At 41.0% G+C, this 21,168-nt stretch overlaps 1 protein-coding gene across 2 annotated transcripts in view; it reads right to left on the bottom strand.

Moving 5' to 3' along the window:
* Positions 1–19,917, bottom strand: part of LOC123790761 (neuronal acetylcholine receptor subunit alpha-7) — a 108,027-nt gene extending 88,110 nt beyond the window's left edge. The window contains exons 1-2 of one of the 2 annotated variants that reach the window (XM_087856725.1): positions 19,713–19,917; positions 19,396–19,535 (exon numbers count right to left, since the gene is read on the bottom strand). In XM_087856725.1, coding sequence (XP_087712851.1) covers positions 19,396–19,535; positions 19,713–19,848 — 276 coding nt within the window. In that variant the 5' untranslated portion in view covers positions 19,849–19,917. Of the gene's footprint in view, positions 1–19,395; positions 19,536–19,712 lie in introns of those variants that run through there. The other variant, XM_045795349.2, reaches the window with a different exon arrangement.
* Between the last annotated feature and the right edge of the window lie 1,251 nt (positions 19,918–21,168).

The raw sequence follows: 21,168 nt of genomic DNA, 5'->3' as shown, positions 1-21,168 counted from the left end.
AATTTGCTGTCAACCACGCAAAAGTTCTGATAGCCTGAAGACCCCACTTGAGAGCTGACATCTAAAGGAAGAACAGTCTTGCTGGGCTCTGCGCCCTTTATCTTGTCAGATCTGATGCTAACTCTGGGTAGTTGGGGTGAGAACTGAATTGAATTGTAGGATACCCAGTTGCTATCAGAGATTTGTTGACAGAACCCAATGGTAAAAGAAAATACCAATTTGACAGCTGTGCAGCAGACCTAGGGAACAACCAATTTAGTTCCAAATAGGAAGACAAAATGCTTCAAAAGATATGTCTCTAAGAACCAGAAAAATACAAAACTACATGTGTCTGAACACAGAAGAACAATTTAGACTTCTACTAAAAAGTAGGGGATGAAACTGATTTTTTACATGAAAAATTCAACAACTGAAAAAAGATAACAGCATTAGCCCTGAGGAAAATTTTAAAAAATGCTAGAAAATAAATATAATCATAGTCTACTACATGGCTCAAATGTGAATATCATAATTATTTTGATATACATACTATACATTAACTTAACCAAAAACAGTGATATAATTCCATTGAGAGAAAATGGGAAGAAAAGGGGAAATGTATTACTTGTTTGGGGGTGGGGAGTGAATGGAAAAATAAATCCTCACCTTCAGTATTGGGAAGTCCTTGGATATTGAACATAACTCTAAACCAAAATGTAATGGTTACTACAAGGATCTTATTTAGAGATATAGATGTACATCTCAAAGAAACAGCTAAGAATTCAAAGTGGTTGCTTCTGGGAAATGCAAATGGAAGCAGGTATATAAATAAGCCATACAGATCTATTTCAGTGCTTAATTTATGTGCAAAAACTATATTAACAAAAATACAAATTTTTAAAAAGTATCACCACCTACAAGAGTACTGTGACATTATCACAGGAAGTATTATTATTTTAAGGGACAGGATCCAAGAGGTGTGGTGGCATTCCTGAGCTCACACAATTACAGAAGGTGTGAGTTCAGTTTTAAACTCTCTTCTTATGATCCCAAATCTTATGTATCTCTCTGGATCTTCCCCACAGCAACTTGTAAATAAGTGAAGTGTTCTGATATCACCAAAGGGAAAAAGACAAGTTCTGGCTAGAAGAGACCAGAGATGTATATCTTTGAGATGTACATCTATATCTCTATATCTGGCTAGAAGAGACCAGGAAATCTCTATTTGAACTAGGCCTTGAGCCATTTCAGGCTGCTTTTTTGCAGGCAAGGAAAGTGCCTGGATGAGTCTGCTCCCTTCTCTCTTGCCGCAACCTGGCTTCTGGTCTGGGCTGGGTGAAGGATGGAGAAAGGGCAGTCCACAGCATGACCCCTGATACCTGATGAGCTCTCAACAGTTTGTATGCCTTTTGTAGTTTCTCAGTGCATCGTGGCCCCACCTTTATAACTCCCGTGGACTTGCCCCACCTTTACAACTCCCTTGGACTTGCACCAACTTTGGTGTTCAATTAACAAAATAAGTTGAATAGCAGTATATCTGACAGGGCTACAGCAAGGACTAAATGGAAAGCCAGGCATTGACATTGGCTACTGCTGTCATCCCTCTGATCTTGCAATCCATAGTGAGCATCCAGAGCCCTTGAGGCCCACTGTGTTCCTCAAGGTATACAGCTCTGTCATCACCCCTTGACATGTATGCTTTTTCCTCCCACTGGACTTTGATACCTGCGTCAATGCCTTCACACCTTAGTGAAGCCACCTTCCCACCCAGGCCAGTTACAGATGGCTTTCCTTAATGAATGCATTAGTCAGGGTTCCCCTAAAAAAAAAAAAAAAAAGAAGAAGGAAAAGAAACCAAAGGATATATATAAAATGTATTACAGGAAATGGTTCGCACAATTACGAAGGCCAAAAAGTCCCATGATCTGCCATCTGCAAGCTGGGGAATGAGGAAAGCCAGTGGTACAATTCAGTCTGAGTCCAAAAGCCCAAGAACTGGGGGGCCAACAGTGGAAGTCCTTCCAGAACTGAAAATTTGGAAAGCCCATGAACCAGGAGCACTGATATCCCTGGGTAGACGATGGATGTCTCAGTCCAGGTAGAGAGAACGAAATCCACCCTTCCTCTGCTTTTTTGTTCCATTAGGGTCCTCAATGAATTGGCTGACACCCAGCAGCATGGATGAAAGTTCTTCTTTACTCAGTCTATAAATTCAAATGCTACTCTCTTCTAGAAGCACCCTCAAAGACACCCCCAGAAATAATGTTTTACCAGCTATCTGAGCATCCCTTACTCCAGTCAAGCTGACACATAAAATTAATCATCCCAGTGAGCCTCCAAGAGAGGAAGATACAATAGTGAGTCTACTGTTAACATCTCCCTGTTGTAGCTTTTTCCCATCTAATATTTATTTTGGTCTGTTTCTTTTTACCTGAGTATTTTTAATTTAGAAGTAGCATAATTTGATTAATTTGAAAGTAGCATATAGCTGGAACTTTTAAAAATGAATCTGGGGTTTCCATTTATAAATAGGTGTATCTACCATTTCACAATAGTGATTATGGATAAGACTGGGCTTGTTTCTGTCATCAAAATGTGTTGCTGTTTTCCCCCACAGCATTTTGCTGTGTTTGTTAAAACCATTTCTATATAATCCTGGAGTGTTTAAGTTTCTTTGCTTCATTTTTTTCCCCTTCAAGGTTTGAAAATTTTATAATTTTCTTATGGTGGTTATTTAAAATTTTTGATTAAAAAAAAATATATATATGTATATATATATATATATATATATAAAGAGAGAGTGTGTGCAGGAGAGATCTGGGCTACAAATTGCTATGAACATTTCAAACATTTCAGAGATTGTTGTTGCTTGACACTTTAGGCTTAATGGGAATTTTTTCTGGTCTCTGGCTACTTACATTTCTTATACCCCACTTATAAGGATTTGGTTAGGATTTGGGTTTTTTTGTTTTTGCATAAATGAAATGCACGTCCTAACAATTCTTTTAGATAGTTTGTGGGTGGTAAACCTTGAATCCTTGTATACTTAATTTGTGTGTGTGTGTGTGTGTGTGTGTGTGTGTGTGTGTGTGCTTTTTTACTTGACTTTGTAGAGATTTGGAGGATATGAATCAGTTTGTCATCTGAGCTTTGACATTCTAGCCCACTGTCTTCTCAAATCCCAGGTTTTCCTTGTAAGATGACACATGTCATTTTGGCAATCATCCTTTGGCAAATGATTTTCATCTGTTCTAAATGAATTAAAGATTTTCTTTTCTTATACTCAGTGTGTTGAAATTGAAGTATTTGGTGTGACTGCTTTCATGTTTTCCTTGAACTCTAGAAGCTTTTTTAAAAAATCATTTTTTTATTTTTCTTACTTCCCATTTGTTCAGTTATCTCTTTCTGAGACATACAGTAGACTCGAGTCAGAAGTCATTCTACTACCTACTATCAATCAGTGATTTCCAAACACAATTTCCCACCGACAAATTTCTTGATAAAGGGGGATCCAGGTCTGGAGAGGGAGATATACTATAAGCCTGGTACATTTCATTTTATTTTGTTCTAGAAACAGAGAAAATATCCACGGTCACAGAAACTACACCAAAAAGACATATGAGTCAACCTGACAATTTGAGCATTAGAAACAATAACCGCAGTGAAATAAAACATATCAAATATCCCCCCAAAATAATTCAAAATGGTAATAAAATCTCATTGGTCACCTATTTAAATATCTTGAATATTGTATATTTTTTAAAAATCTCCAAACGAACCTGGGTTCAAGTCCCAAGGCTTCTCTGCGTACATGAGAATGATCATAATGTAGCAGACTGTTCACATGATCATTGAAGAGACACAAATAAGGTGTATTACAGTGTTTGAAAACCTTAAAGTTATATACATACAGATGATGACATTTTAAGGTTCTTTTCATATTCAGATATTGAGATACACACCCAAAGTCAAACCTATTAGTGGGGGAGCCAGGCCTGAATCCCACCCACCTCGGGTCGTAGCCACAGTCCTTTCTAGATTCCCTGACAGATACAATGATAATTGTCAGAAGGAAACTCATATTCCTTCAAAAAGCAGATTTCTGAAATCAGTGCAATCTTTCCAATCTACACAAAGCTACAACATGTGTCCCATCTTGCTATTCATTTCCTCTGTTTCAGATCAAGTTTCAAGCACTTTATAAGCGTTTCTCTCTAATTTGGTGTGCTTTTAAAGTGATATTTGGAAAAATGCAGGAAGCCAGTGGAAAGATGGTTTGTGATGAGACATCAGTGACCAGCTGCTCCCCACTGATGCAAACCACCACTGGAAAGGAAACAAATTTCCTGTCATGAATATTCCCTTTCAGTTTTTAATTTAATCCACTGCCCATAATTTTCCCTGTCAATGACAATGAAGGTGCCATCTGTACGCTGCTGTTTTAATACGCACGCGATGGTTACTGACAAAGGATCGTCCGGGCCATGACTGTTCCATTAATTGCTTCATACACAGGAAGAAGATAAGGGGTCCAACTGGCCTGACTCCCGCTGAGGGATATAAACTAAGGAGAAATTCCCTGTGGCTGTGGACCATCTTCCAGTTCAGCTCCAGGTTACAGAGAGCAGCATTAAATGCCTCTCTCATTCCTAGGACCCTAAGTCAGTACATATCAATCCCTGGCCTAACCACTTTGAGAAAAAAGCCTCTGATGCAGTTTCTGCTTACTCTGGAGCAATAAAACACACAACTACTAATATAAAGAACAGGGAAGCCTCAAAGCCAGATTTAGAGACATTCTCCTGCTTTAACTATCTACAGTCTGTTCTTTACCTAACTTAAAAACAAAACAAAACATTGACTTCCAGTTGTCTCGGGGATGTACTGCTGAAAATTAACCAGAAATGTCTGAATGTTTGCAAATATCAAGATTTTATGTAATCTGTCCATTTTTAGTCAACATTCCTATTATTCCTTAGTTTTCATCAATTAGAATTTTATGATCCTCAATCTATAGATATTTTAGGCAAATATAAAATATTGTCCTAAGTGATTCAGTAACAATTTGCTGAGTATGGCTGTAATAGTTAATGAAAAATCTAAAAGTAACACTTTTAGTTTTAAGTAGAAAACCTTGTAAGGAAGTTTTTAAATGTGTTTAAGTATTTTAAAAGCTTTGGCCAATTCATAAAATAGACACACAGATCAGTGGAACAGAACAGAAAACCCAGAAATGAACCTACAATTATATGCTCAGTTAATCTTCAATAAAGCAGAAAGAATAGGGATATCTGGGTGGTGCAGTCAGTTAAGCCTCTGACTCTTGGTTTAGGCTCAGGTAGTGATCTCATGGTCATGAGATAGAGCCCTATGTTGCGCTCCATGCTCAATGCAGGGTCTGCTTAGAGTTTCTACCTCCCTTTCCCTCTGCCCCTCCCCCAGCTCTCTTCTCTCTCAAATAAACAACTCTTTAAAAAAGAAAAAGCAGGAAAGAATACCCAATGGAAAAAAGAGAGTCTCTTCAACAAATGGTTGGGAAAACTGGACAGCCACAAGCAAATGAATGTGGATGTTCATTCCACTGGACCACTTCCTTATACCATACACAAAAATAAATTCAAAATGGGTGAAAGACCTAAATGTGAGACATGAAACCATCAAAATCCTAGAGGAGAACATAGGTAGTAACCTCTTTGACATTGGCTGTAGCAACTTCTTACTAGATATGTCTCCTGAGGCACGGGAAACAAAAGCAAAAATGAACTATTAGGACTTCATCAAAATAAAAAACTTCACAGCGATGGAAACAATCCCCAAAACTGAAAGGCAACCTACAGAATGGGAGAAGATATTTGCAAATGACATATCTTATAAAGGGTTAGTATCCAAAATCTATAAAGAATTTATTAAACTCAACACCCAAAAAACAAATAATCCAGTGAAGAAATAGGCAGAAGACATGAACAGACATTTTTCCAAAGAAGACATACAGAGGGCCAACAGACACATGAAAAGATGCTCAACATCACTCATTCTTAGGGAAATGCAAATCAAAACTACAATGAGATGCCACCTCACACCTGTCAGAATGGCTAAACTCAAAAATACAAGAACTAACAGATGTTGGCAAGGATATGGTGAAAGGGGAACCCTCTTACACTGTTGGTGGGAATGCAAACTGGTGCTGCCACTCTGGGAAACAGCGTAGAAGTTCTCAAAAAGTTAAGAATAGAACTACCCTATGATCCAGCAATTGCACTACTAGGTGTTTACTCAAGGAATACAAGCATACTAATTCAAAGGGACAAATACACCCCAATGTTTATAGCAGCATTATTATAATAGCCATATTATGGAAACAGCCAGTGTCCATTGAATGATGAATGGATAAAGAAAAGTGGTGTATATATACAATGGAATATTAGTCATAAAAAGAATGAAATTTTGCCATTTGCAATGGAATGGAGGAAGCTAAAGAGTATTATGATAAGTGAAATGAGTCAATCAGATAAAGTGAAATAAATCAATCAGATAAGTGAAATAAGTCAATCGGATAAAGACAAATACCATATGATTCCATTCATGTGGAATTTAAAAAACAAAACACATGAGCAAAGGGAAAAAGAGAGAGAGACAAACCAAGAAACAGGCTCTTAACTATAGAGAACACACTGATGACTAGTAGAGGGGAGGTGGGTGGGGGATGGGTGAAATAGGTGATGGGGATTAAGGAGGGCACTTGTGGTGAGCACTGGGTGTTGTATGGAAATGCTGACTCACTATCTTGTACACCTGAAGGCAATATTACGTTGTATGTTAACTAACTGGAGTTTAAATAAAAACTTAAAAAAAGAAGGAAAGCTTTGGCCAATTTTTAAAACCCATAAAACACTTCATTTAATATATAAGCTATGAATATACACTAAAAATTTTTCAAGCTTACATAATAAAAGTTCATTACCTCATTACAGGCTCTCTTTGAAAATAGTATAGAAAGGTTTTACATTGCTTAGGACACTTGGGGAACTTTATTTTGATTTTTCTTCAGTATTGGATTATAAGCATCCAAAAGAAAGATAAAAACAGAAAATCCATCCCCATCTCATTTAAGAGCCACCAAACTTCATCATGAGACCCTACTTTGAGGTACACCCTGTCATTCCTAATAAACAAACTCATCCTGAAAATAAAAATATCCCTACTGAAAATTTTCAAATAATAATGCTTTAATCCTAATAGGAGTCCAAAAGTATTCAACAAGTTAGTAGTTTTGTTAGAGTAAATGCATCATTTTCTACAGTGACTACTTTAAAAGAAAATATTTATTTACATTTAAATAAATTATATATGTAAGAAGTATGAGAAAATGCTTATTATCTCATTCTTGGTAAAGTCAAAGGTGTTGCCAAGGAACAGGGAATTATAACTTTCAATTGTATTTTTTAGACAGGACGTTTTAAGCATATATTCAAGAAGTCACAAAGGCCATCTGAAAGACATGATCATACACCATTCTGAGGAGCTGCACTGATCTAAGAAGATGACAGAGACAACTTCACCCAAGTGTTCACTGCTCAGTTTAAAGGATCCCATTAAATATCAAAATATATTATAAAAGTATCAACATGGACATGTGAATCAAACAATGGATTAAACATACAAAACAGCATATTTATGCCATTGGCTGAGTTGCTGGTAAGAATAAACTGCTTCTAGTTCAAGAGGTCAGCTTAAACATACCCATTTATTTCCCCTTTCCCTCTAAGACCACTGAAGTTAAAATAAAGGAGCAAAATGGTATAAATGCCCCCAAAACAAAGAGGATGGAAATGGGATCACAAAAAAGTAAGATATTTCAATACATTACGTACAGGGAGAACACATACAGGGAGGCTTAGTATCTGCAAACGTAGAGTGAAGGGAGCCATATGCTAAATACTAGTGAGGGGGCTGCAGGGTGAGAGGAGCAGGTGTGCCCCATGGAACCTGGAACCTCACTGAGTTCAGAAGTGAACTGAAGGAGGCAGGGAGGACGGAGTGTAGTTGACATGGGTGAAGTGACAGAGAGCTGTGGAACAGAGAGCTGTCGGGGTGCCTGGGTGGTGCAGTCGTTAAGCATCTGCCTTCGGCTCAGGGCATGATCCCGGCGTTATGGGATCGAGCCCCACATCAGGCTCCTCCGCTATGAGCCTGCTTCTTCCTCTCCCACTTCCCCTGCTTGTGTTCCCTCTCTTGCTGGCTGCCTCTATCTCTGTCAAATAAATAAATAAAATCTTTTAAAAAAAAAAAAAAACCAGGAAAGGAGAGCTGTCAAGTCCCTTCTGAGAATAACCATCAGCCAGGGTTTCTCCTCACACAATTGAGTCAAAACTCAAAAAAAAAAAAAAAATGGATTGGTTAGAACTGGCTAGTCTAACATGGTGGCCACCAGCAAGCTGTGACTACCGAGTCCTTGATACGTGACCAGTGCTGAGTTGGGCTGTGAGTGTAACACACACACTGGATTTCTAAGACTTCGCTCTGCCCTTCCCAGAAATGTAAACCATCTCATTAACAAGGGTTCTACATTGGCTATGTGTTGAAATTTTAATAACTAGATATATTTCATTAAGTAAAATACCTTATTAAAATTAATTATACCTATATATTTTTATTTTTTAAGTGTGGCCTCCAGAAAATCTAAAATTACATCTGTAGCTGACATTGTATTTCTATCGGATAGCACTGAATTAGAGAATGAAGAAGCTAATGTGACGAGAGATGCCCCTGGACAAAGCATCCAGCCCTTTGGCACTTAGCGTCTTCAAAAAAATGTAACAGTCCTCACCCAAGCCCTAAAACCACAGATGACACTAAAACCTACTCTCAAATACAGCACTTTCACCAATGTTTCTCTTCCCTAGTTTTAAAATACGAAGAGAAATCTAAGAATCAGAAACCAGTTTAGGAAAGCTTGCCAAACAAATCGTAAAAATAAACAGAAAAACAAATAAGTAAATGAGCAAAATTAAAAGAAAAAGGAAAAATCATCTTAGAAGAAATAATATTATTCAGTTTAAAACAAATGAATTAAAAAAATAAAGAAATAAACGATAACCCTCAACCGATATCCTCTGAGAAAGGAGGTCAACTGTATAATGAACAGAGAGAATAAACAGCATGACTAAAGACTTGGAAAAAGAAAGGAACGATAAGATTTGGTGAAGAGTATAAAAAAGGAGAACATCTGAAATTGACGGCAGGATAGTTGACAATAGAAACGCTCAACCCCACTGAATAGCACAGACGTCACAGCATTAGACCCAAACAGAAGGAATTATAGGCTCAGAAAAAAATGGCTTTGCAGAGAATACAGTTTACATTGTCACAAAATCGTGAAGGCAGCTTTAAAAAAAAGAATCAAGATACAATAGAATCAAGTTACAGAGAAATTACATATGGTTACAGGAGAGAATGTAAATGTTACCAACATGGAGATAGAAGGAGGTTAAAAAAAAAAAAAAAAGTAGGGGCAGCCCTGGAGTGCTTACAGACAGGGAAACTAAATTATGGTTAACAGAAATGACAGTCTTAAGACATCTTTTGAAGGTATAAAAGTGATCAGTGAAAGTGACAACAGTAGTGTGAGAGCAGACAGGGAGAGCTGTGAGTGAATCAAGTTCATATCTCATAGTAACAAGAAGTCAACAGCAAATGGATAAAGCTGATCAATCAACGATTGATTTAATAAATGAGTATTAAAACAAGAATCATAACCAGAAACAGAGGCTGCTGAAGGACTCTGGGGAACAGACAACAATGGGCAAAGTGGGATAGGGCTAGGGGTTCTCATAAATCCTTACTACTGTCTCCGTAAATGTTGCGTGCCACGTCGACATTTTTAAATATTAAACAATTTCATAGCCTAGGGGCACCTGGGTGGCTCAGCTGGTTAAGCATCTGCCTTGCGCTCAGGTCACGATCCCCAGGTCCTGGAATCTAGCCCCATGTCAGGGTCTGTGCTCAGCGGGAAGTCTGCTTCTCCCTCTCCTTTTGCCTCTCCCCCTGCTTGTTCTCTCTCTCTATGTCAAATAAATAAAATCTTTTTTAAAAATGTCATAGCCTGGGGCGCCTGGGTGGCACAGCGGTTAAGCATCTGCCTTCGGCTCAGGGCGTGATCCCAGCGTTATGGGATCGAGCCCCACATCAGGCTCTTCTGCTATGAGCCTGCTTCCTCCTCTCCCACTCCCCCTGCTTGTGTTCCCTCTCTCGCTGGCTGTCTCTCTCTCTGTCGAATAAATAAATAAAATCTTAAAAAAAAAAAGTCATAGCCTATAAATTTTCTGCGTAGTATACACACATTAAATAACTGAAATATCTATCCGGTGGCCAACACAGTGGATGATAAAATGTCCAAGTATGAAATAGTTCAACAATCATGCAGCAATTACACAAACAACCCTTCAAATTAATCATCAGTCAAGATTTCCACAAAGCTGCTTAAAAGTGATACTCTAAACTACACTAAACTAAAAATCAATTCTAGGTGAATGTACATAAAATATGAAAGGTAAAACAACAACAACAACAAAAGGCTCTAAAGGAAAGTATCTTCATGAGGGTGAGAAAGGGAAGGAGTTTTTAAATAGAACACAATAAGCATTAAACATAGAAGGAAGGTTTTATGAATTGGGTCACATCAAAATGAAGAATTGCTTTCCATCAAAAGACACCATCTCTCTACAAGTATATAATACTTCGATTAAAGATTTACAAAAGACAGAAAAAATAAACCTCAAAAGAGCAAAAAGACAAGCCAAAGGGTCTGAGAGAATATCTGCAAAAGCATATAAGTGCCTAAGGGCTCATGTCCGTAATACAGAAAAACTCATACAAACCAATAAGGAAAAACTCAACAAACAAACAAGATAAAAATAGGCAAGAGGGGCGCCTGGGTGGCACAGCGGTTAAGCGTCTGCCTTCGATCCCGGCGTTCTGGGATCGAGCCCCACATCAGGCTCCTCCGCTATGAGCCTGCTTCTTCCTCTCCCACTCCCCCTGCTTGTGTTCCCTCTCTCACTGGCTGTCTCTGTCAAATAAATAAATAAAATCTTTAAAAAAAAAAATAGGCAAGAGACATGAATAGACACTTTTGAAAAGAAAATAACCAACTTGAAAATTAAGAAATGAAAATGTCCTGGACTCCACTGGTAATCAGGGGAACTGCTAACTAAAATCACAAAGAAGTAGCACTCCGCACCCACCATAATGGTGAACTGAAAAGACTGAAAATACCAAGGGTTGGTGAGTGTGTAGAGCAACAGGGATTTTTCATACACTGCTGGTAAGAATGTTAACTGGTATATAACCATTTTGAATACTGTTTGGCTTCATTTGGAAAACTTAAAAGTTATTGCCACCTTATGACTTAGAGTCCACTCCCATATATATATTTATATGTGATAGACAGAAATGCATTCACATGTGCATCAAAAGATATGTAAAATAAGAATATTTATGACAGAATTCTTCATCATAGACAAAAGCTAGAATCTAAATATCCATCAATAGAATAATAAATGTTATATTCATACAATAACGATGAACAGACTACAACCACAGGCAACAACTTGAGTGACTCTCATAAAAAATAAAATTAAGCAAAGCAACCTGACCCAAAAGAATACACACCGTGTGCTTCTGTTATTCCAGCTGTATAAATTTCTGGAGAAGGGCAAAACTAAACCCTGGTGCTCAAAGCCATGCTAATGGTTTCTCAGTGGGAAATAAACACATTTTTATTGCTTTATCAATATGCCTTCACCCTCGAATACAGACACTACCTCTTTTATCCCAAGACAGGAATCTTTACAGACAGTGATCCGAGAGTAGATTACCCACTTTGAGAATCATCTCTCAGGTGGCCTATGTGAAGTATGACAGTCACAATTCCATCCCTCCTTGCCAGCTTCCACCTGCCATTAGGACAGGTCAGCCCCTTCACCTACTACCTGACCTGGAGCCTGGAGTCAGGCACAGATCTAAGACTTTCCCACAGCCCACTCTCCCTCAGTGGCTTTTAATCCATAATAATGGATTTTATATAATTCCTTATTTAATCTCGTTAGTTTCGGCCAATTATTTTGGCATCCTGGGAGCTCTGATTCCTCAGCTTTTGCTGTAACTTCTAGCTTTTCTCCATGGAAATTTAAGCATATTATGTGATATCTTATTTTGATATATCAAAAGAAAATATTCAACAAGGAGAGATAAGACAACAGGTGTGTGTGTATGTGTATTTACATACACATAAATATGTACACAGACACACTTTTACAATAGTTTGGTTGGGGGGGTTGTATTTTTTGTTTATTGCTAAAATAGTTTATAGCTGATATGGACTGTCAAAAAGTAAATCATTGAAATAAATACCATGGGAACTGCTATTAGAAGGTTCTAAATGACTCTCCTCTCCTCTGAGGAGTAAAACACTACCTAATCCTAATAAATCAATATAAGGACAGAGATTTTCGTTGGCATCCCTCCATAACAAGACTATTTCTCTTCCTTTAACAGCATGTCAGGGATGAATCAGGAGCTCTGAGAAAATTGAACCCTTTGGGGAATACCTTCAGTGGTAGACCAGAAAAGCAACACTTACAAGAAAGATTCCTTTAGTAAAAGTGCCCATAATCCTCAGTCTATAAAGCTAAAGCATTTTGTATGTTTGTTTATGTCCCAAAGCCATAAAGAGGTTTAAGAGGCATAAAATTTCTACCATAATAAATCAGGATCAATTACAAAGGTGCATTGTAAACAGGTTTTAATTTAGAATTTCAGTTCTGCTCCCAGCAATGATGAACTGAATGGTTCTCACAAATCCTCCAGTAAGAACAATTAGGATGGAAAATGAAATGATCACGTGCATAAAAACACCAGAGAACTTAACAGGGCAATGAAGAATTGCAGAGCCAAGATCCAGGAAGGGAGGGAAGCCCTGAGAAGATAACACAGCTTGCGGAGCCACTTTTCAACAACTCTTTCATGATTCTTAAAGCAACGCCTAAGAGGCCAAATAATTAAGCAGACCTTGATGAATGTGAGAGCTAGGGGGACAAAACAGGAGTTCAAGATCCACTGAAAAGAGGGAAGACTCTTGTAAATTCTCTATATTTACATCCAAGTATGTATAAGCAAAAAATCAAGAGCAGACCAGCCCTTACAGGAATGGAAGGCCAGCTCCCCATCTTCTCAATGACTAACTGGATTGGGGCAATTTGTGCTTGCTGGTACCATGACCTGGATGTTGGTCAGAAACAAACAAAAACTGGAGGAAGGTAGTATCCTCAAGACCTTCAAATCATCTCTGCAATTTTCCACATGTACTGAGGCAAAATAAAAAGGCAACCAGGCTTAGAAGCAACATCATGAATCATTTCATGTAATTTAAAAGTAACATCATGAATCATTTCAATACACACGTTTTAAACGATCCCTAAAATAAAGAGAGGGACAGAGATTGAATGTGCCCTGATGGTGAGAAATGCATGATAGTGGGAAAAGAATTCAGCTTTAGTTTAAAACTTATATTTGTTTACTACTTGGCGTATTTGTATCACTTTAAAATTAATGCCTGCTAATATTGTTTAAAGTGCTGTAATGTGGTTATACAATTTTAATTTTTAAATACTTCCCTACACACTCTATAAACACAGAGAAAAGAGAGCATGAACTACACCAGAATGTCTTGAGTGATGGTGATTTGGGTGATGAGCTTCCCCCTCAGTCTTTTTTTTAAATTTTGTTTCCTGCACAAAATATAGATATTACATTTGTAGTTTCAGGAAATACCATGTATAAAAACATTATTAGGATACTTACTTATACCTTGGGCTTTCTTCATAGATGGTGTTCAACATGTACAATTTTTACACTTCCTATTGGATAATATTAAGTTACAGTTATAGCATTTTAAATAGTGGCTGGTAGATGCAAAATCATAGGTCTGACAAAAGCAAAGCATCACCATGGGGATGTTAGATAACACACAAGCCCTTAAGATATTGGGCTCCACAAACACACCTGCCATCAGTTGTAGCAAACCCCAAATGCGTGACCACTGAGTTCTACTGTCTTGTGATTAAAGCTTCTAAAAGTTTGAATCTAAAAGTAGAATCTATAAAATACCCAAAATCATTCATGCATAATTATGTGTTTTACATTGTGTATAATTTTATGTGTTGATTCACATTATTCATTTTAAATGCCTTGCCTTCTGGACATGCTTTCATAACCGGGCACATTTATTTTATGCAAATCAACACCTAGAATGGCCTTAAGATGTATGCCTACAGGTGAATGACTACACGGCAGGAATAAAGGAGGAATATTATGGAAACGGTTGGCAGTTTAGAACCCTGCATTTGCATCACTTCAAAATGATTTCTTGTGTATCATCTCATTCCCAGCCCAGTTACAAGCCCAAGAAGTAAATTAATAAATGCCATGAGTCAGAGTTTGCATTTAGAAATAATTTAGACACTTTTACATAACAAATTTATCTATGTAGCTACATGAAGTTTATATAAACAGTTATACATCATAGGTTGGATATCCAAAGTGTCTCTGGATTCCGTCCACTTCTCACTTCCCCACAATGTGGGAAGTTTCGACCTCTTCATCCCTTGTCTACACTTCTCCTCCTCTCCAATCTATCCCACGCACATACTGCCCTCAGTATCCTCTATCTAAATAAACACAGATCTACTTACATCCCTCCTCTGCTTAAAAATACACCACACCTTCCCACTCTCCACCAAACATTTCACCAAGGGGCCTATTAAATAGCTAGAACAGACCACAGCAGGTAAAACAATCCCTTTGAAAATATGTGCTTTGTCTTTAAAATGTATGCATTTTTTTTCATTCTAATCTATAATTTATACTTGTTGGATTTAATACAAATATCATGGTTTGGATTGTTTCCATTTCTAGGAAAATATGCTATGGCAAGCTGATCTTGCAGCTTCACAAATCCCCTGGCACACTGCCTCCCCATGCCCTCGGAGATATCCAGACTAGGGCAAAACCTCAACTCTGCAGAAACACTCAAGACACCTCTCACACTCTGTTCCTCTCCTGTCTCTGAACTCAACGCATACTTCCTCCAAAAACATAATCCTATCCTTCATCTTGTAAGGTGTGTTTCTAGAAAATAATTCTTACCAAAAAAGTCTGTAAAGAAAAATTAGTTTGGTCAATACTATGCCCCTCTTTTAGAAATTCTCAATAAACATAAGAACACTCAATATTCTAAGAAGTCTTGCAGCAAAACCTGTAGCCAAGAATAATTGAGAGCCAGCACTTCTTAGAACCTACCTTGCTGAAGGTGTTCTGTCCTCCACCAAAATCCTCTCACCCTGCCCCCATCACCTACCTGGAGAGTCATTCCTACTTTCTCCAACTGGCAAATTACTGCTCAATTTTAGAAATCTAACTACCTCCACTTTGAAACCATTCCCAGCCACCCTTGCTGGAAATAAATGTTTTCCCCTATGTGTATTTGTAGCACTTTGTATAGGCATGTATGTTAAATTACACATGTGGTAATCTTGGATCTACACATCAGTCTCCCTAGCCAGACTGTGAGTTTTAGAAGTGGAAACCACCCCTTATTCATTTATGAATCCCCAGAATCAAGCAAAGTTCACAAAATGAGCTCAGTAAATATGTGTGGAATAAATTGGTGAAATAGAAATGATCTTTTGTGAATATAAAATATGCAGCATCATATGCCATCTCCCTATCCCAGCCAGGAAATCTCTGCTGGAAGAAAGGGGAACAATAAGAAGACTTGGAGGGCAGGGTAATGGTCTCTAGAACAGCCCAAAGTAAGTAAATGACACCCATTAACCAAATTTATGAAGAGAATCTCATGCCAGTCAAGACTGTCACATGAATCTCTTATGAGAGCCACCATATCTCTGTCCAGGGTGCAAAGATTCCAGCTGGAGAGCCCTGGCTCTGTTTCAAAACCAAGCAGAGTCAAGTCCGAATAGAATACAAATGTTTGCATATTTCATTATTTCTGATATAGAGACTTCCTTTTCACCTAGGATCTCAGGACCGTCACACTCAATCAGCTACGGTTCAGCCAGTTTAAATAAATTAAGCCAACTGTTCTGCAAAAGAAGTTACCAACTCCAAAGATGCAAAGGACTTGCAAGTCAGATGTTTTCCTTGCAGCCCTGCCTCCAACCAATGAGCAACTTTGGGCAAGTGACCACACCTTTCTAGGCATCAAATTCCCTACCTCTGAGTTGAGTAGCTACATAATTGAGATCGAGCAAACCTTCAGTGAATTAACAGTGTATGTCAACCACTTTTTCTTATTTAATCCTCTTGAAACCCTGTGAAGTGGGTATTACTATTCTCATTTTACACATGAAGAAACAGGGCTTAGAGAGGTAAAGTAATTTGTTCAAGGCCACACCATGAGCTTGCAACATTGCCTGCCGGGGAAGTTCAATGGGTTCATGGCTGGATGGCCAAGGTGAGACCAAAGTTTTTCCCTTCTCGCCTTCCCATGACCACAGGCTGCTCATGGCTGTCTTCACGTGTGTTTCTCTAACACTGGAATGATGATGATACCCAGTACTCATGGTTTTTGTTAGTTTTTAAAATTTCCTAACTTGACACAAGCTTGTGTTTTATTATTTCTTTGTCACATTATGTAACTCTAGCTGACACCTAAGCTTTTCATAAGACCCCCAAATCCCTCATTTAACCTGATTCCTTAAGGATCCTTAAGGAGGCAAAAGCACCCAGAAAGAAGCTTGCAGCTGCACAATGAGGGATCTCTACTCCAAAGAGACTGCCACAGCCTTAGGAGGACGGCTCTGCTTGCTCCCTGTTCCTGCTCCTTGGCTGGCTAAGCAGCCACTCTACCTTCACATGCCATCCAGCCAACACGAGGACCACTCCAGAGACAGCTGTGGAGCATACCCAGGTGAGGCCATCTGGCTGGCTGGAGCCAATCCTGGGCAAATGGGGTGGGGGTGGGGGCACCTTCTCAGCCTATCACATACCACTTGTGGAGTGTGTTAGCTTACCTGACAGGTCCTCTCTCTGTGTGTAGGGGTGGGGCAGGGAGTGTTGTTTGGCTTGGTGCGTTTTGAGGAAAATAACCACAGTCATGTGCTAGCTTTGTGGTCTCTCAAAGTTGCCTTCATATCTTTAGCTCACCACGGTCTATTTCATTAACAGGAGAGTACAAACTCAGGACACTTACAGAACTTACCTAAGAGCAGCCATCCAGAAACCATCACAGCTGGAACCCACCAAGGCTCTCAAGTACAAATCCTGAACCTCTCGAAGTAACAGAGAAGTTGCTCTTTAATAAAGTGGTTGCCTCCCCAAACACCCAGAGCCTTGTGCCGCTCCCAAAGCCTCCACACTTCATTTCTCTGACCTGGCTTCATTCAATACTAGAGCTTCCTTTTTCAGACTCTCTTCCCCTAACTCCAAATCTGCATCCTTTCCCCTCTCCTGTAATCCAAGCTCTGTAAACAGCAATTTTTGTTCTTTTGTAACCTGTACAACAGCACGTGTCTACAGCCCTCCTTTTTTTTTTTTTATTAATAATGATTTTTTATTATATTATGTTAGACACCATACAGTACATCCCCGGTTTTCGATGTAAGGCTCGATGATTCATTAGTTGTGTATAACACCCAGTGCACCATGCAATATGTGCCCTCCTTACTACCCATCACCGGTCTATCCCATTCCCCCACCCCCCTCCCCTCTGAAGTCCTCAGTTTGTTTCTCATAGTCCATAGTCTCTCATGTTTCATTCCCCCTTCTGATTACCCCCCTTTCTTTATCCCTTTCTTCCCCTACTGATCATTCTAGTTCTTATGTTCCATAGATGAGAGAAATCATATGATAGTTGTCTTTCTCTGCTTGACTTATTTCACTAAGCATTATCTCCTCCAGTGCCGTCCATGTTGTAGCAAATGTTGAGAACTCATTCTTTCTGATTGCTGAGTAATATTCCATTGTATATATGGACCACAACTTCTTAATCCAGTCATCTGTTGCAGGGCATCTCGGCTCCTTCCACGATTTAGCTATTGTGGACATTGCTGCTATGAACATTGGGGTGCATATGGCCCTTCTCTTCACTACGTCTGTATCTTTGGGGTAAACACCCAGTAGTGCAATGTACAGCCCTCCTGATAAGCCATCCATGTCATCACATATACACTGAATACTTTAAAGCATAGTTCTGTCTGTAGGAGGAAGTACACATTTAACACAGGTATAGTGTGGAAGAAGAAGTCATTCATCACGGCAATTCTAACTAGGTTAAGTGATGTAACATGCATCATCGTGGTAGTGTGGGTATTCTTTATTTGTGGGGTTATGAAATACCACCTGTCTTCTTACACCACTTATATGCACCCCTCTGGTGGGGTCTCAGCACTTTCTACATGGAACTGAGGCTATCTGCACACCTCTTTCCCACCAGTCTTCCCTCCCCGGAACACCATTGTCCCTGTGCCCCAGAACAGAGTCTAATGTCTTGTACAGACTAGACACAGAAACCCATTTATAATGCATTAAACACTTTTGTAAAATATTTGTATCGTATGAAGGATATGTCAATGAACTCTGAACATTCAAGGCAGTCTAGAAGAGCAAAAGAAGAAAAAAAAAACTTACACACATTACAGATTTGTCAACGAAAGTGAGCCCTAATAAGTCCACAAAGAAAGAACCCCATGGGGCTGGGAGCAGCTGCCTGAAGGAACAGACAAGTGTATCTCGAGTGTGGAGCCTTGCTCACCATTCAGAGCGAGACTACCAGCACTACTCTCACCAGGAAGGAAAAAAAAAAAAAAGTCCATTATTGGAATTGGGGCGAGGGGCGTGTAAATGCTCACAGCTGGCCATCTGCCTGGACAGATTAACCAGCTGCAAAGCCCAAGGCCAAGCCCCTACCCAAAGAAGCTATATACTACAGGCAGCAGCAAAGTCTAGAGATAGCTCAACTGACACGGACAGCATGCTAACACTTACACCATAACGGGTACTAAAACGTGATCATTTGGACCCTATTCTTGCTGATACTGGCTCAGGATGGGGATCCGTTCATCCTGAGTTTCCAAGCTGAGGGAAAGGTGGAACTGAAGTACCCACGCACAAGTAGCTGGGGCAGTGAAACATGTTTCCCCGGGTTCTTTCTGGGCGGGTGGGGAAACTGAGGCACACAGCAGCGGTTGGGCCCAGATCAGGGGCAGAGCGCTAGCCTTCCTGGCCTTGAGCCAGCAAGCGTGTCCCAGTCAAGCTACACCGCCTGGCCGCCTGATGCTTCCGCCACCCCTCGGAACCCTCAGCGGGGAGAGGACAGCCTTGCGGCCAGGGCGGACTCACCACGTCCATGATCTGCAGGAGACTCAGGGAGAAGTAGACGGTGAGCGGTAGCGAGTCGTTGGCCACCGGCCTCTCCAGGGGGTTGTAGTTCTTGACCAGCTCCTTGTAGAGCTTCCTCTGGAACTCGCCTTGTAGGGACACTTAAGGAGAGGAGAGCCCGGCGGGCTGCTCAGGGAAGGCCAGCGGGGGTGCGCCCCACTCCCCCTGCCCGTGACCCCTGCCGCCTAAAGCAAGCAGCCCAGACGAACGGGGCTCGCCCTTCCCGGGCAGCCCCGGGTAGCGCCACCCATCGTCCCTCCTCGCGCGAGCCCCCAAACCTGGCCCCGGCGCGGGGCGCTCAGAGCCGCCAGAATGCGCCCGGCATCCCGCGGAGGAGGAGTAGAGGACTGGGAGACCGGCGGCTTTACCGTGCAAGAGCGACGCGGCCAGCGCCAGCCAGACCGACCGGCGCATGTTGGGACTCGGAGCTGCCACGGGCCGGCGCGCCCCGCGTCTCGCTTGTCGGCCCGGGCCTGCGCCTGCGGCCGCGGAGCCGCCTCTCCCGGCTCGGCTCGCGCGCCTTTAAAGAGCCGAGCGCGCGCCCCCGCCCCGCCCGCCTCCGCGCGCTTCTCCACGTGACGAACCCCGCCCCCGCCCCCACCTCAGCCGGCCCGCGGGGGCCTGGGCGGCTCCGCGGCTGCCCGGGGAACTGCAGCCAGCAGGTGTAAGTGGGAAGTGCACCCCGGCTCTGGTTACTGTGTGGGCACCCCGCTCCGCCTCCGTTTCCAACGCGCTGTCCCTCTGCATCGCGCCTCGCACCAAGCCGGGGGCTGTCCAGGGCCAGGCTCTGTCTCTCCCTTCTGTCCTTGGTCCCCACACCGCTCCCTCCTGCTCTCAGACAGAAGCTATGTGGGGTCGTTGGGAGAGAGCGGGACAATTCTGGCGTGCAGTCCTCCAGGGTCCTCCCTCCCTTACTCCAGTGGCTAGGTGACAGCGACTGGGAACCAGGCTCCCACAGGTTGGGAAGTCTCTCCAACCAGAAACAACAGACCTGAGAGGAAGCCCCCCTCCTACCCCCAGCCCCGGTGTTCTGTCAGCAACCATTTGCTGGGCATCACCAGCCCGATTCTCATTTAGGTTCTGGAAGTGTTGAGAAGAGAGAGGAAATCTCTGCCTGGAGACATTCTATAGGGGAGGAGAAAAGCTGCAAACATGTGTGATGGGATTCCCAGTAGACATCCTCTTTATGTCTCATTCTCTTTTAAAGGAGATTTAAAAGATTGAAAAGTTACTCCCCCAACCCCTTTCTGGAAGACCAGCCAAAATTTGGTGGTGTGGTCTAGGCTTTTTTTTTTTTTTTTTTTTAAACCAGGGAGTTAATTGACAAGGGGAGGCTCAGGGGGAAAAAAAAAACAAAAAACAAAACAAACAAAAAACAGTCAAGGGGTCAAAGGCTAAGCCGAGTCCTAGATGTTAAAGAGGGGGGCATGGTTTTGGATGGGCAAGAGAGTGAAGGTACTGAGGAGGGGCTTCTAGAGAGGTAGAAAGCCCTGTCCCATTTGTTCTCAGCAAGCAGGTTGCAGGAAGCTGAGCTCGGCAGGTCCCCTACGTAGGGGGCGCTGCCGCTTGCCTTGGTTCAAGCCCTGGAGCGTTTCAACTACGTTAAGAGCTCAGGCACTGTGGACCAGCCTAGGCAATGCCCACATTACTGAACTGAGTAAGACACGGGATTCTTGGATGACATTAAAAACTAGAGAAAGGCTCACCAAAACATAGCTAACCTTGAATATACCC

The sequence above is a fragment of the Ursus americanus genome, chromosome 28 (genome assembly GCF_024610735.1).
Source record: "Ursus americanus isolate L20-20 chromosome 28, mUrsAme1.1.p, whole genome shotgun sequence".
NCBI lineage: Eukaryota > Metazoa > Chordata > Mammalia > Carnivora > Ursidae > Ursus > Ursus americanus.
The sequence above is the reverse complement of the archived record's forward strand: the minus strand, read 5'-3'. Positions and strand labels throughout refer to the sequence as shown.